At 46.2% G+C, this 13,981-nt stretch overlaps 1 protein-coding gene across 4 annotated transcripts in view; it reads right to left on the bottom strand.

The window, feature by feature from the left end:
- WHRN (whirlin) overlaps positions 1-13,981 on the bottom strand; it is a 127,591-nt gene that overhangs the window by 32,709 nt on the left and 80,901 nt on the right. For all 4 annotated transcript variants that reach the window (XM_083721697.1, XM_083721695.1, XM_083721698.1 and 1 more), the window contains exons 4-5: positions 9,032-9,234; positions 5,711-5,747 (exon numbers count right to left, since the gene is read on the bottom strand). In XM_083721697.1, the coding sequence (XP_083577823.1) occupies positions 5,711-5,747; positions 9,032-9,234 (240 nt within the window). The remainder of the gene's footprint in view (positions 1-5,710; positions 5,748-9,031; positions 9,235-13,981) is intronic.

The raw sequence follows: 13,981 nt of genomic DNA, 5'->3' as shown, positions 1-13,981 counted from the left end.
GTCCTCCTACCAGGCAAGCTAAAGGCACGATTTGAGTTCAATTAAGCCATGGGTAGGCAAACTAAGGCCCAGGGGCCAGATGCAGCCCAATCACCTTCTCAATCCGGCCCGCGGACGGTCCAGGAATCAGCGTGTTTTTACATGAGTAGAATGTGCCCTTTTATTTAAAATGCATCTCTGGGTTCTTTGTCGGGCATAGGAATTCGTTCATATTTTTCTTCCAAAGTATAGTCTGGCCGCCACAAGGTCTGAGAGACAGTGGACCGGCCCCCTGCTGAAAAAGTTTGCTGACCCCTGAATTAAACATTCCAGTCACATAGAAGAGGAGCGTGCTCTCCACTGCTGCCCAAAAAGGCAAAACTAGATCACATAGCCTTAGGCTGCAAGAGAGAAGACTGTGGCTGACTATGAAGAGAAACTTCTTGGTGGGGTGAGCAGTTTGGCTAGAGACCCAATTTCCTTAGAGGGGTGGTTGTCCCTTGCTGGAGGCTGGAGAGTCATCAGTTCAGGATGCACTGGGAGGAGGGATATATTTGGATGCCTACAAGCACCCCTGAAATTCTATTAATCCTGCCATTGTTCCAACCCCGAGAAGGTGGTAATCCCTGGTAAAGGTAAAGGTAAAGGTGCCCCTGCCCGTAAGGGCCAGTCTTGCCAGACTCTGGGGTTGTGCGCCCATCTCACTCAAGAGGCCAGGGGCCAGCGCTGTCCAGAGACACTTCCGGGTCACGTGGCCAGCGTGACATCGCTGCTCTGGCGAGCCAGAGCCGCACACGGAAACGCCGTTTACCTTCCCGCTGGTAAGCGGTCCCTATTTATCTACTTGCACCCGGAGGTGCTTTCGAACTGCTAGGTTGGCAGGCGCTGGGAGCGGGAGCGCACCCCGCCGCAGGGATTCGAACCGCCGACCTTTCGATCGGCAAGTCCTAGGCGCTGAGGCTTTAACCCACAGCGCCACCTGCGTCCCTAATCCCTGGTAGAGCACCTCAAAACCTGGAGGCTCCATTTGGTATAATATATTTTATAGAAGATTTCCCTGTGTTCTAATCCTTTCTCAAAGCCATCTTCCCCTGTTGCTCCCTAGCAATTATTCCTTGGTACTCTCTGAAATAATGAGGAGAAGGGTTGTAGCTCAGCGGCAGGGTGCTTGCCCTGCATGCATAAGGCAGCAGTTTCAATCCCTGGCATCACCACTTAAGGCTGGGAAGGTCAACTCTCTAGAATCCTGGAAGCCCCTGCCAGTCAGTGTAGACAAGAAGGATCAATGGTCTGATTCAGTAGAAGACAGCTTCTTTTCTTCCTAAGAGGAATATTTATGAAAGGAGACACAGACTTTGCATCTATTTCACTACTGAATAATTTCCCTTGGGAAAGATACTCAGAACATGTGAGGAATAATTCATGAAAGTATAATTGCACCTAATGGATTTGCTTCTGGCATTCTCTCCCACCCCACCCCACCCCCACTGGTGTGGTTCCTTCTCTTTTGTTGCTTGAGTACAAAGTCGCAACTGCTGCTGAGGTTGAAAAGATGAGATAGGCACCATTGTGAATTTGGTGTGTGTGTGTGTGTGTGTGTGTTAGGATGTATGCCAGAGTCCCTTCAGTTTCCTGGATGCAGCAAGGATTTAAATTGCTGGAGAGCCAGATAAGTTTCTTGGTAATGGTCCTCTAAGAATGGACCCTTAAGGTAACAAAGGAAGTGGCTCTGTGCTAGACTGCAAATGGGTGGAGCTCCCTCCTTCATCTCACTGGCAGTTAGGAAGACAAAGGTCAGAGCTGAGGTGTGTAAGCTAGAAATTAGAAAAAAAGTTGCAGGATGGGAAGCCAGGGAGTCAGAACCGTGCCTGATTTCTGCTGGAATCCAAATATGTGGTTATGGGAGTAGCAAGACTCTCCTGAGGTGTTAATGCTGTAAGCCCCTCCATCACAAACTCAGATTGTATATATGTGTAAATAAACCATATATTATAAAGATGCCACTGTCTGCTGTCCCTCATTCTGAGGAAACCAAACCCTGGGTAAGAGCTTGGAACCCTGGAATCTCACAGCGCTCAGAGATTGGGGTAGAACACAACCGTGCTGTTGTTTCAAGGGAGGTCAGACTCTAGTGACCAAAATTGGAAAGATCAATGGAGGATCACAGAACAGTCCAATGTACTAATAGCGAACTCCTCATCAGTTATTGGATCCATGTACGAAAGAGGCATCAGTCGGTTTAGGCAAGCCCCCCCCCCCAAAAGCTTAAGGTAAAGGTAAAGGTACCCCTGCCCATACGGGCCAGTCTTGACAGACTCTGGCCAGGGGCCAGCGCTGTCCGGAGACACTTCCGGGTCACGTGGCCAGCGTGACATCGCTGCTCTGGCGAGCCAGAACCGCACACGGAAACGCCGTTTACCTTCCCGCTGGTAAGCGGTCCCTATTTATCTACTTGCACCCGGAGGTGCTTTCGAACTGCTAGGTTGGCAGGCGCTGGGACCGAGCAGCGGGAGCGCACCCCACCGCAGGGATTCAAACCGCTTTAACCCACAGCGCCACCTGCGTCCCATCCCCAAAAGCTTAGTGTGGCCCAAACATGATATGTGGACATGAAATATTGCCTGACTGTTGTGAAGAAGTGGAAAATTGAGAGAATTTTCCTAATCCTCCTTTTTAAGTCATTGAAGTTTGTAGCCATCCTGTGGGAGAGAGTTCCAAAGTTTAATTATCTGCTGCATGAAGAAGTGCTTTCTTCTAACTGTCCTGATTATTTATTATATACCACTAGAGCTATTTCAACTTTCTCCCTGAACATCTGAATTACTTCTCAAAAAGGCACAACATGTTGCAATCAATCTCTTGGGTTAGCCCTGAAATGGATGAACTGGGGAATTTCAATTTCTGCATGTCATTTTCCCAACTTTATATCCAGTTCCCTACATTGCTTCAGCAAGTTGTAATTATATGTACAGTGGTACCTCTGGTTGCGAACGGGATCCGTTCGCAACCTGAAAGGAACACAACCCACGTCTGCGTGTGCACAGATCGCGATTCACCACTTCTGCGCATGTGCATGATGTCATTTTGCCCGTCTATGCATGCACGAGCGGTGAAACCCGGAAGTAACCCTTTCCGGTACTTCCAGGTCGCTGCAGGATGCAACCTGAAAATGCTCAACCTGAAGCAAACGTAACATGAGGTATGACTGTATTAAAAAATCCTCGTGAAAAATTCTTTAGCATTTTCAAAATTCTTTAACAAATTTCTCATCATGAACACATTGTTGCATGCCAGTTTGACTAAACACATTTTGCAAGTAATTTCCTCTAATATATCTGTATGTTATTTTCCAAAATACCATGCATTTTAAGGCATATTTCTCCATAACACGTGGCTTTTTGTATACATCGGTTGAAGAACTGCATCACAAAACCTGGAGAAGTACAAATTACAAAGGACACTTGTATTATCTCTTCACATATTGATCTGGGAAGTGTAAATTAGGTAGTTTCTCATTCAGCTGCAAGAAAAATCTAATTCCTTCCCCTCCCTATAACTCAGAAGTAAGACCTATTGAGTTGAATGGGCCTTACTCCCACATGAGCAAGTTTAACATTACAGCCAAATTCTTCAGAGCGGTTCCAAACATGACAAGTGTTTTCATGAACAGACATTTTCTCCTAACACATGGCGGCATGCAAACTGTTTGCAATAACTTCCGCCCTGGAGGCAGCAACAGAGTTGGCTCTGGCAAGCTGCAACGACAGTCAACACACTGAAGAGAGACCCTTGTAAATCTTTTTATCAGCAAAAGCCACCTGCAGAACTTATCAGCTCATTTCCATTTTTAAGAAATGAGGAATGCCCTGCTGCAACTGACACCACTGGCGCAATTGGAATCTCACACAATTGTTTGGGGCACGATGCAGCTCCAGGGAATTTGACCGGCCCCTGATGACGCAGGTTCGAAAGCTCTGCAGGAGGACAGTGATAAGCACTGATTTACTTTTTGCTGCCTACAGCAATGAGAGAAGAAAACCCAAGGACCAGGCTTCTTTTGTGATAAGTGCACAGGCACACATCTCAGTTCCCAGAAGGCCTGTTTACACAGTCAGTAGAACCATGTGGTAAATCACTTCCTGGAATGCTTTATTTTAGGTTACAGTTGGAGACTGCATATTGGAATTCTTCCCCGTGGAGATGCCACCCTCTCTGTAAATAGAAAGCAGAGCCTTTGGAAGAAGAGACAACAGTGGAGGTTGAATCATTAGAGGGAGCAGTGCACTGCCCTACAAATCAGCTTGCCCCCAGCTGGACTCCAGATGATAGCTTTCTTACCTACAATCATTCTAAGGGGGGGGCATTGGGTGTCCTCCCCCTGCATATGAAAGTCATAACCTAAAGCAGGGATGGGGAACCTCAGGCCCAGGGGCCAAATGTGGCTCTCCAGGTGTCTCTGTCTGCCCCTGGAGACTCTCCACACATTTCCTTCATGTAATCTGTGGGGCTGCTATCAATGTGTTCACTCTGGATGGGAGACCACCAGGTCCCTTCTGTTCTTTCTGTATATGGGTCTGGACCTGGACCAGGACAGTCCTTCAAATAGAGGTGGTGACAGGGCACCCTGCATGGAAGTCTGGGTTAGGGTTAGGAGCTGGGTGTGATCTGGCACCACTGGGCAGAAGCTGTTGACTCAGTTGTCATGTTTTTGTGTTCATGATGGTTTGTGTGTTTAAAGCAGCCATGTGTGTGCAATTCATAGTGTTCATGTGAAAAGTCCCCATGGTTTATACAAAATGGAGGCACGGATGCACTTGATTGCTGCCTCTCATGCTTCAGAGTAACTAATAACTAATTCTCAGTTCTCTGCAAGGTCCTGTAAAAACCCCCAGCCATGACTTCAATTAGATTGAAGTCCCGAGTCTATAAAATGTGGGCAATAAACCAATACTGCAGATGGGATTCCGCCCTGTCCAATGCTCCTGGTCATTCTCTCCCTCCCTCTGCGTCACATGCTTTTGCCTGTTTCTTATTTCTAACTCTCTTTCCTGGCTCCCATCCCAAAAGAAAAAGGGAAGATTAAATCTGTGAGAATGATGCCACGCATCTCCTTTTGCAAATAGGAACTTAATAAGGGTTTTTTTTATGCAGGACCTTAACAGAGGTTGAAAAGGTTAAGTTCCTGCTTCATGTCTGTTGTGACCTTGATGGTTATTAGCTTCCCCCTACCAGCTGATTTGATTTTATCTCTTTCACAGGGGTTAGGAATTAGGCTGGCCAGTTTCACCCATGGGCACACACACCTTTCACTCACTTGACACCATGCAACATCAGACGTGTGACATGTGAAGCCTGTCCAGGCCAACCATGGCTACCAAGGAATAATTACTGCTCCTCATCATTCCTTGGCAGTGAGGCTTGTATTCAGTGTTATTTACATTCAGCAAGCCTTGCTTTCAACAGGAATTTTTGGAGCCTCAACTTCAATTGAAGCCTGGTCTGCAAAGGAAGAATCATCAAATGACACCATGGGGTTGACAGGTTGGTGGCCCTGCTCACCTGTCAAAAGTGACCCATGGACAATGGACAAGTCCAGTTACCCATCCCTACGCTAGTGGGAACAGATTTTGCTTTGGGCAGCTTTCATGAGTTGCTTCAAACTTCTGCAAAGTCCAAACAACATTTCAAAAGCAATCCTTTGACATGCTTTCTGAGCCTGGATGTCTCTTACCTTTGCTATCCCCTCTGCTGTGTGATCTCCAGAGACCCTAGAGTAAAAAGAGTCATCATTAGCACCAACTAATGGGAGTACCAACTGGGAGTACAACATCTAGGTAAAAAGAGATCTTAGCTACTAAGCCTCAAAAAAAGAAATTGAAAGTGAAAAGTATGGTGAGTCTTTCTTTGGTTATTATTTTCCTTTTACTTGTGGTGAAATTTGTGCCACAAATTAGGGTGGCAGTTAATTTACACTCATTCTACTCGTAGTAGGTCCATTGAAATTAATGACTGTAAGTCAGTCAGGCCCATTATTTTTGATAGGTCCAGACCTTCTGAGTGTCCCTATTTTGCAGGAAAAGTCCTGGATGTACAGAAGCCATCCTGGTTTCAAATTTGATCCTGGAATGTCCCACTTTTTTAGGATATCTCTATTTCCATCAGATAAGTGTTAAATGACATGGAGTTATGCGACCCCTGAGGCAAGGAGATATGTAACTATACAACCTTTAGAAACCGCCTGAAGGCAGTCCTGTATAGGGGAGGTTTTTTAATGTTTAATTATGTTTTTATATATGTTGGAAGTCTCCGAGAGTGGCTGGGGCAATGCAGATGGACAGGGTATTAATGATGATGATGATGATGATGATGATGATGGAATAGGACATCCTTATTTTTTTTATTTTCATTGGAGAAATGATGGAGGGCATGTAGGCCTATTTTGAGTACGGACACATCGGCACCCTAACTTTAAAACAGTGTGATACAAATTTAAACAGTCATGACTTTCCCTAAAGAATTCTGGGACCTGTATTTTAAGGGAGCTAAGAGCTGTTAGAAGACTTTCTGTTCCCCTCTCAAAGCTTTAATTCACAGAATTCTCTGGAAAGAGGGATAGACTGTTAAACCTTAACAGTTCCCAGGATATTTGGGGGAAGCCATGACATTTTAAAGTAGTATGTTGGCATCTATCTGTCTTGAGACACAATGAAGTGTGCCTGTGGAAGTGGAGTCAAACAGCTAGAGAACCACCACACCTGCTGTGGCTGCAGAGACCAGAAACTCATAACTGCTGCCTCCTGTGTTGTTTTTGCTGTGTTAGCAGCACTGAAGTGACCTCACAGAAGCACATGTCTGGGCAGTGTGTATGGAGGTCCTGGGCTGCCCAGAGGACAAGACCACCCTCTCAGTCTTGCTGATAATGGTCCAAAAGAAAGCAGAGCAATACATTTGGCACCATCTGGGCCGCAGGAGTTGCCAGAAGGAGACGTAAAAGGTGCCATCCAACCATCAATGTTGCTTCAAATATATAGTGCAGATGAGGCCTAAGACTAGCATTAGATACAATGCTATGGGACAACACCATTCATTTATCCAACACCATTTCCCTCTCTTGCTGTGTGATCCCAGCCAATTAGGGATCATACGATGAATGAGATGCTGTTCTGATGCTATGTAGCTAACAGCATTTGATGACATTACTGGGGCAAACAAAGCAGCGTTGCCCTCATGGGAAGTGGATGTATCCCCACATTGCTGAAGCAGCGAGTCAATAGTATATTTCTTCATGCACTACAAGGAGTAATGAAACCTCCCTCAGAATGTGGCAAGTCAGGGAATGTATCTCAATTACTTCAACACACATACACACACAAATAGGGCAAAAACATTTGTCCCTGTTCAGATGGCTCTGGAAAGCTTTTCTGAAAAGCTGTGTGTGATTTCCCCCACTTCTTTGATCCAGCTGAAATGAAATTCTGCACAAATTTGGCAATGTTCCCAGAATCTGGGTTTTAAACATTTGTAGTACAGTGGTACCTCTGTTTAGGAACAACCCTGTTTACGAACTATTTGGTTATGAACTGCACAAAACTGGAAGTAGTGTCGCGGTTTGCGAACTTTACCTCAGTCTAAGAATGGAGGCCAAATGGTGGAAGGGCACCAGCAGCCGGAGGCCTCATTATGGAAAGTGTGCCTCGGTTTAAGAACGGTTTCGGTTTAAGAACGGACTTCCAGAACAGATTAAGTTTGTAAACCGAGGTACCACTGTATTTGCATTTGAAGGTCATCACTGAAGGCTTGATCTTTCTAAAACAACCACCACAACATGCAGATGAACCAAGAAACTTACATCCTAACACCTGAACATCAAGATTTGAGAGAACAGGGCCTTTTGTCCTATTAAAGAACCTGCCACAGGGCCACCCATCTACAATTAGGCAGAATGAGAACTTTCCTGTGATGGGTTTTGAGATCTTCAGGGGAGGCCCTTCTAGGGCATTTTCCCCCAGCTAGAACTCACAGGAACTCAGTTCTGTCACCTCTCAGATGGGCACCATTGCCATTATAAGAGAACAAGGGAATCGTGCGTGGTGAGTTCCACCACCTCTTTCTCTAGAAAAATAGCACTGGGTCCTTCTCTCAGTCTTGTCACCTCTCAAGCGCACTTGGTGGTGCTGCCCTCAGAAGAAGACTGTCTAAAGAACATAATTAGAGCCCCTCTGGATCAGGCCAAAGGGCATCATAGCTCAGCATCAAGTTCTCCCAGTGACCAATCTATAGGACAGGGCCAACTGATGACATTTTGGTTCCTGAGACAAACCACAAAATGATGCTACCACCTCAATGGAAGAAGGGGTGAGTAAAGTCCTACATCATGAACAAGGAGAGAATAAAGATCTACATCAGGATCTGCTTCCCCTGTGGACCCTGCCACATGTGGTGGTTGCCTCATGGGTGCGATGACCCTGCTATGGGAAGCCCAAAAGCAGGATCTGAGTGCAACAGCACTTTTTCCAGTTGTGATTGCCATAGGCATGCTGCTTCCATCAGGAGAGGTAGAACATAAGAAGAGTCTGACTGCTGGATATGTCAAATGGCCTACCTAGCCCAGCACCCAGTTCTTACAGAGGCCAACCAGGTGGCTCAATGGGAAGCCTACTAGCAGGACAAGAGCAATTCCTCCATCTGTGATGATCAGCAACTGGAATACAGAGGAATGTGGCTATAGAACATAGTCATGGTGGCTAGTAGTCTTGGATAGCTTATCCTCCATGAAGCTGTTGAATCCTATATGCTTATTTATTTATTTCACAAACTGCTTCCCATAAAATATCTCAGTTAATAGTTTGGGATAAGTTTAAAGTGCCAGTTCAACCAGCTTCTTTATTTTTAATTGGGGTTGGGTGGAGTGGGTGGGCAGCTTGTTCCTTGCCTCAGGCATCAAAATGTGTTCAGCCATCTCTCTCTGCCAAGACTTTTATGAATATGGAAATTAAGAGACAGTCTTAGCAACCACAGAAGAATGGAAAAGCCTTGGTAAAAAGATACAAACCCTGCCAAGTTGACTGCCGTCTCACCAATTTGGGAACTGGTGATCCACTTGGTCTCGTCTACAGTGGTCCGAGCATGAGGCAGTCTTCCAATGTCTTTGACAGTCATTATGAGGTGACGTGAAGACTTGAGCAGCTTTACTGCCTCATCATGGGGGATGCTGAGGAAGCTGTGGCCATTCACCTCCAGAATCTGGTCCCCAACCTTTGAAGAGTGTAGAAAGAAAGAGATGATAAGTGCATAAAATGGGATCACATCCAATGAATGGCAACCAGTGCAGGTATCTGAGCAAAGGTGTTATAAGCTGATAGGGTCTCACTCCTGTCAGCAATTCTGCACTAACTGCAGCTTCTGGATCAAGTACAATGAAAGCACCATACAGAGCATGGTGCAGTAATCCAATCCTGTGGTAATTTAATCATGCTGATGCCTTTGCTAGAGTAGCATTGCTGTGTGCCATGCCAGAGAGCTTCTCAAACCCACAAAAAAAGTGGCAGACTGCCCATCACCCTTGGGAGATCGCCCACACCTCCAGGGCACTAATCAGGCCTGGAAAGCACTTTAGTAGTGGGCAGCTGGGTTGTAGGATGCAGTTCTAAGGCTGCTGCTAGGACTATAGGTGGGAGCTGACTTGGATGACTTTAAAAGGTGTGCATGGGAGGTAATGATAATTTAAGTAATGCATATACTTCTTAATGCCGAAATAGGCTTCTAAGTAGTTCGCAAAGCATAAAAACCAGTTATACAAACATGAAAATATAAATATAATCATTAAAATTTGCAACAACCCCCCCATTAAAACTGCGCTTAACCCAGCAGTTGACAAGAAATTTGGGTAGAGACATGAAATGAATTTCTGTGTAAACAGGTGCATTTTCAAATGCTAGCAAAATGTCAATATAGATGAGGCCTCTTATATTTCAGCAGGGATTCAGAACACCTGTGCTACCAATGAATGAATCTGGCTGTGTATTACATCACACTGATAATCACCAGGTTGCTAAAGACTAACTGGGTGTATGATCTCAATGCTGTCAATGGGCAAACAACGGTGAGGATTCACAAAGGAATGGCCTGTCAAGGATGCCTGCATGTTATTTATCTATCTTGTGGGGTGCTGGAGGTGTTGCTGGAAACAAACTGGGGTAGGACTCTTGCCTTCCTGCCCTGTTTATAGACTTCCTGGAAACATCTGGCTGAACACTGTCAGAAACAGGATGATAAAATGATGAGTTAGACTTGATGGACCCTGCTTCCAATCCAATAAGGCTCTTCTTGCATTGTTATGAAATTAAGATACATTTGTAAATGGGCCATGGTGTGTTGGAATAAGCAATAGTTTTTAATTAATACTCACCTTACTAAGAAGAAAAAGTTATGAAAGGGTTGTGAGTTTCAAATTCTCTATCACTGGTAATGATGGCTGTTAAAGAATATAATGCAAGCTTCTAGCCATGTCTGTCTTCCAGAGAAACTACAACTAATCCAGAATGCGACAGCTAGACTGGTGACTGGGAGTGGCCACCGAGACCACATAACCCTGGTCTTGAAAGATCTACATTGGCTCCCAGTACATTTCCGAGCACAATTCAAAGTGTTGGTGCTGACCTTTAAAGCCCTAAACGGCCTCGGTCCAGTATACCTGAAGGAGCATCTCCACCCCCATCGTTCTGCCCGGATGCTGAGGTCCAGCACCGAGGGCCTTCTGGTGGTTCCCTCACTGTGAGAAGTGAGGTTACAGGGAACCAGGCAGAGGGCCTTCTTGGTAGTGGCGCCTGGCTTGTGAAATGCCCTCCCATCAGATGTCAAAGAGAAGAACAACTACTTTTAGAAGACATCTGAAGGCAGCCCTGTTTAGGGAAGGTTTTAATGTTTAACAGACTACTGTATTTTAATACTTTGTTGGAAGCCACCCAGAGTGGCTGGGGAAACCAAGCCCGATGGGAGGGGTATAAATAATAAATTATTATTATTGTTGTTGTTGTAGTGAGTGAAAAACCTACCCTGCAAACGATGTATTCTAATGCAGATGTTCCCTGCCACTTGTCTGGAGCATGACAAAACTACTTCAAAAACCAGCTCTGTAGCCAGTTAGGAAAAAAAGAAATTGGAAAGAGAGCCTATGTGGAAGGTCTCCAGGTGGGAGAGACTCCTGCCTGAAATCCTGGAGTGTCACTGCCAGTTGGTGTAGACAATACTGAGCTAGATAGACCAATGGTCTGACTCAGTATTATTGGTCAGGCATCTGCTTTGCATGCAGAAGGTTCCATGTCCAATCCCCATTTCTAGATAAGGCTGGGAGAAACTTCTGCCTGAAACTCTGCCAGCCAGTGTAGACAGTAATGAGCTAGATGGACCGATGGTTTTCACTCAGTATAAGGCCATTTCCTGCACTCTTAAATCTGTTGGAGGCTTTCTGTAGCTCTCTTTGAAACCTCCTTCACTGCCTCCTTATGTCTTGCAATCTGCGCCTCAAGCGCAAACAAGTTCTCTTTGCCAGGATTGATAGTCCTCCTGCCTGGCTTGGACTACCAGCCTCAACATTCCTCTGTAGCTCTTCCCAAATTAAAATGGCTTAATGCTTCCATTGCCAAGGCTGTGGTGCTTCTGCAGCAGTCGGAGAGATGCCACTTGGAGGCTATGAGGCCTTCTGTGGTCCAAGCTGCCTGTCCTGGCCACAGAGATGGTTAGTGCTTATTTATGTATTTTGCCTGCAAGGAGATATCCACTTGGAGGGTAGTCCTGAGAAGCTTAATCTTCTGGCAGTCAGCGATGGCTGCTGCTCATGGGGACCAGAAGGGTGGAAATCATGGAGATCCACAGTAGGTGGAGCCAGAGTCAGTGACAGGCAGATCCAGAACCAATGAGAGATGGAGTCAGTTAATTCTAGCTTTGTCCCCATCCTTCTCCCTCCTGAGTTCTACAAAGGGCAACAGCGAGACTTGGGGCTTGTCCAAGCTTTGTTCTTTCTGGTTTTCCACATGTCTCATGCCTTCTAGGCATGGTTCCAAGAGATTTTGCCTTTGCCCTGCCACTTACACTAGGAAAACACTCGCTTTACTGCTGTCACAGAAAACCTGATAGCTGTTTGTTCTGATTTAGCACTAAACTGTGGGTTTTCCTGGGTGAAAGCAGTGGGGCCATAAGTGGGTGAGCCAAGCAGAAGTGGGTGAGCCATAAGGAGAAGGAGGAAGCTGATAGGCAGGGACATCCACTAAGTGAGAAAGCAGGAAGTGTGTGTTAGCTGAGACCAGGCTGAAGCTAGTGAGGCTGTGTCTTATTTGCCCTAGTGGACCAACCCCCACTAATCATTGTATTTTGTTATCACCAGGGAGAAGGGCTTGTGGTGCTTGCAAGAAGGCTGGCAGGTGGGGAGAAGTCGAAGGCACATTCAGACTTGGGGAATATTGCATTAGTTTTCACTACTGCAATGCTAGTATATCTATCCCATTTCCTAACACTCCCTTGACCAACTACATTGTTTCTGTGGCACCCCTGTGGGGTTCAGGAGCCCTGTTATGTCACCCCTTGCCTGCAGAGCTGGCAGCCTCTCACCCTTTTTTGGAGCACCCTCCCTTGTGGAGTGCTCCCTCAGCCTCCTCTCCTCTCCCCTCTCCTTGGGAGTCCTTCAGACAGCTGCTCTGAGCTGCTCCTCCTGCCCCAAAGAGAGGTGCCTTCTTACACTGCCCCACAGGAGCCTAGGAAGCACTGCCTGACCAGCCCCAGAGGAACCATTCGCTTGCAGGACTCGTAGCCAGGGCAGCAGCTGCAACTAACAGCTGTTCAAGCCTTTTGGAAGCAGAGACATGAGGGCATCAGAGGAGGGAAGGAAGCAAAGAAGGCCAGAGGCCAGAGTTGTCCATGGCACCCCTGACCATTATTCAAGGCACCCCAGGGTGCCATGGCACACTGGTTGAAAACCACTGCATTATGGAACTGTGGCTTTTTGATCAATAAACTGGCTTGTCATACTAAATTTCATTCACACCAGTTGGCACAGCATGACACAGGAACTAACATCACTGGACAGCATCACTACTCCCCCATCCTTTCGACAAATTCCTGCTTCTGTTCTCCCATGATCCTGCTATGAAAACTACAGGGACGAACTGTAAACAGGCATTGGTGTGCAGTGAGTGAACTAGGAGACTAGGCTAGTCCCCTAAGTGTTCCCCTGGCACCTCCTTCTCAAAGCCCGGGAAACTTCTACCCGAGTTAGGGAGGGAGGTGCGGTGCTCATGCGTGCAATGTCTGGACATTGCAACATCACATTCACATCACTCCTCCAATTGACCTTGCAAGCTGGCGCCTCTGGCCCTTGCTAATCTACAGAAAATTTCACTGTACACCACTGACACTTCCAGTATATTCAGCTAGATTTCCAGAAGTGGCTTTGACATAATGTGAAAGCTCAAATATAATTCTCTGGTGGTCCTTTGGAGAATTCTTCTCGCTCCCTCTCAAATGGAAACAAGGTTTTCAGACCGCAGTGAGTTCACACAGCCAAATCAGAGAGGCAGGTTGGGCTTTGATCAGACTCCAGTGGAAGTCCAGAACAGCACAGTCACTGTCTCAATAAATCTGCTGGCACAATTCGTGGCTCTCCAGCGGCTTGCAGTAACAGCCCACTGCTTTCTCCCGCCTCCAGCCTACATGCGGGGGCTTAGTGCATTGCTACTGCCTCTTGATGCAATTTGACCTCCAACTCAAACTGCACATTAAGTGGATTTCTCTTATTGTTCCACTTTTCTATTTATTTATTTTTTAACCATAGAAACCTTGAACAGACTGAGTTTGAGGAAAAATTAGGGTGAGTGAGTGGGAGGGAGGAAGCTTAACTCTTTCACCACCTTCTGCAGCTCATGGTCTGCTTTTTTCACTACCATGCCCTGCTTTCTTCACTACCACCTGCCTCTGGTTGGTGAAACAGAAATTTGGAGAGGGTGCTTTT

Source organism: Podarcis gaigeae (genome assembly GCF_964106915.1).
Source record: "Podarcis gaigeae genome assembly, chromosome: Z".
NCBI lineage: Eukaryota > Metazoa > Chordata > Lepidosauria > Squamata > Lacertidae > Podarcis > Podarcis gaigeae.
The sequence above is the reverse complement of the archived record's forward strand: the minus strand, read 5'-3'. Positions and strand labels throughout refer to the sequence as shown.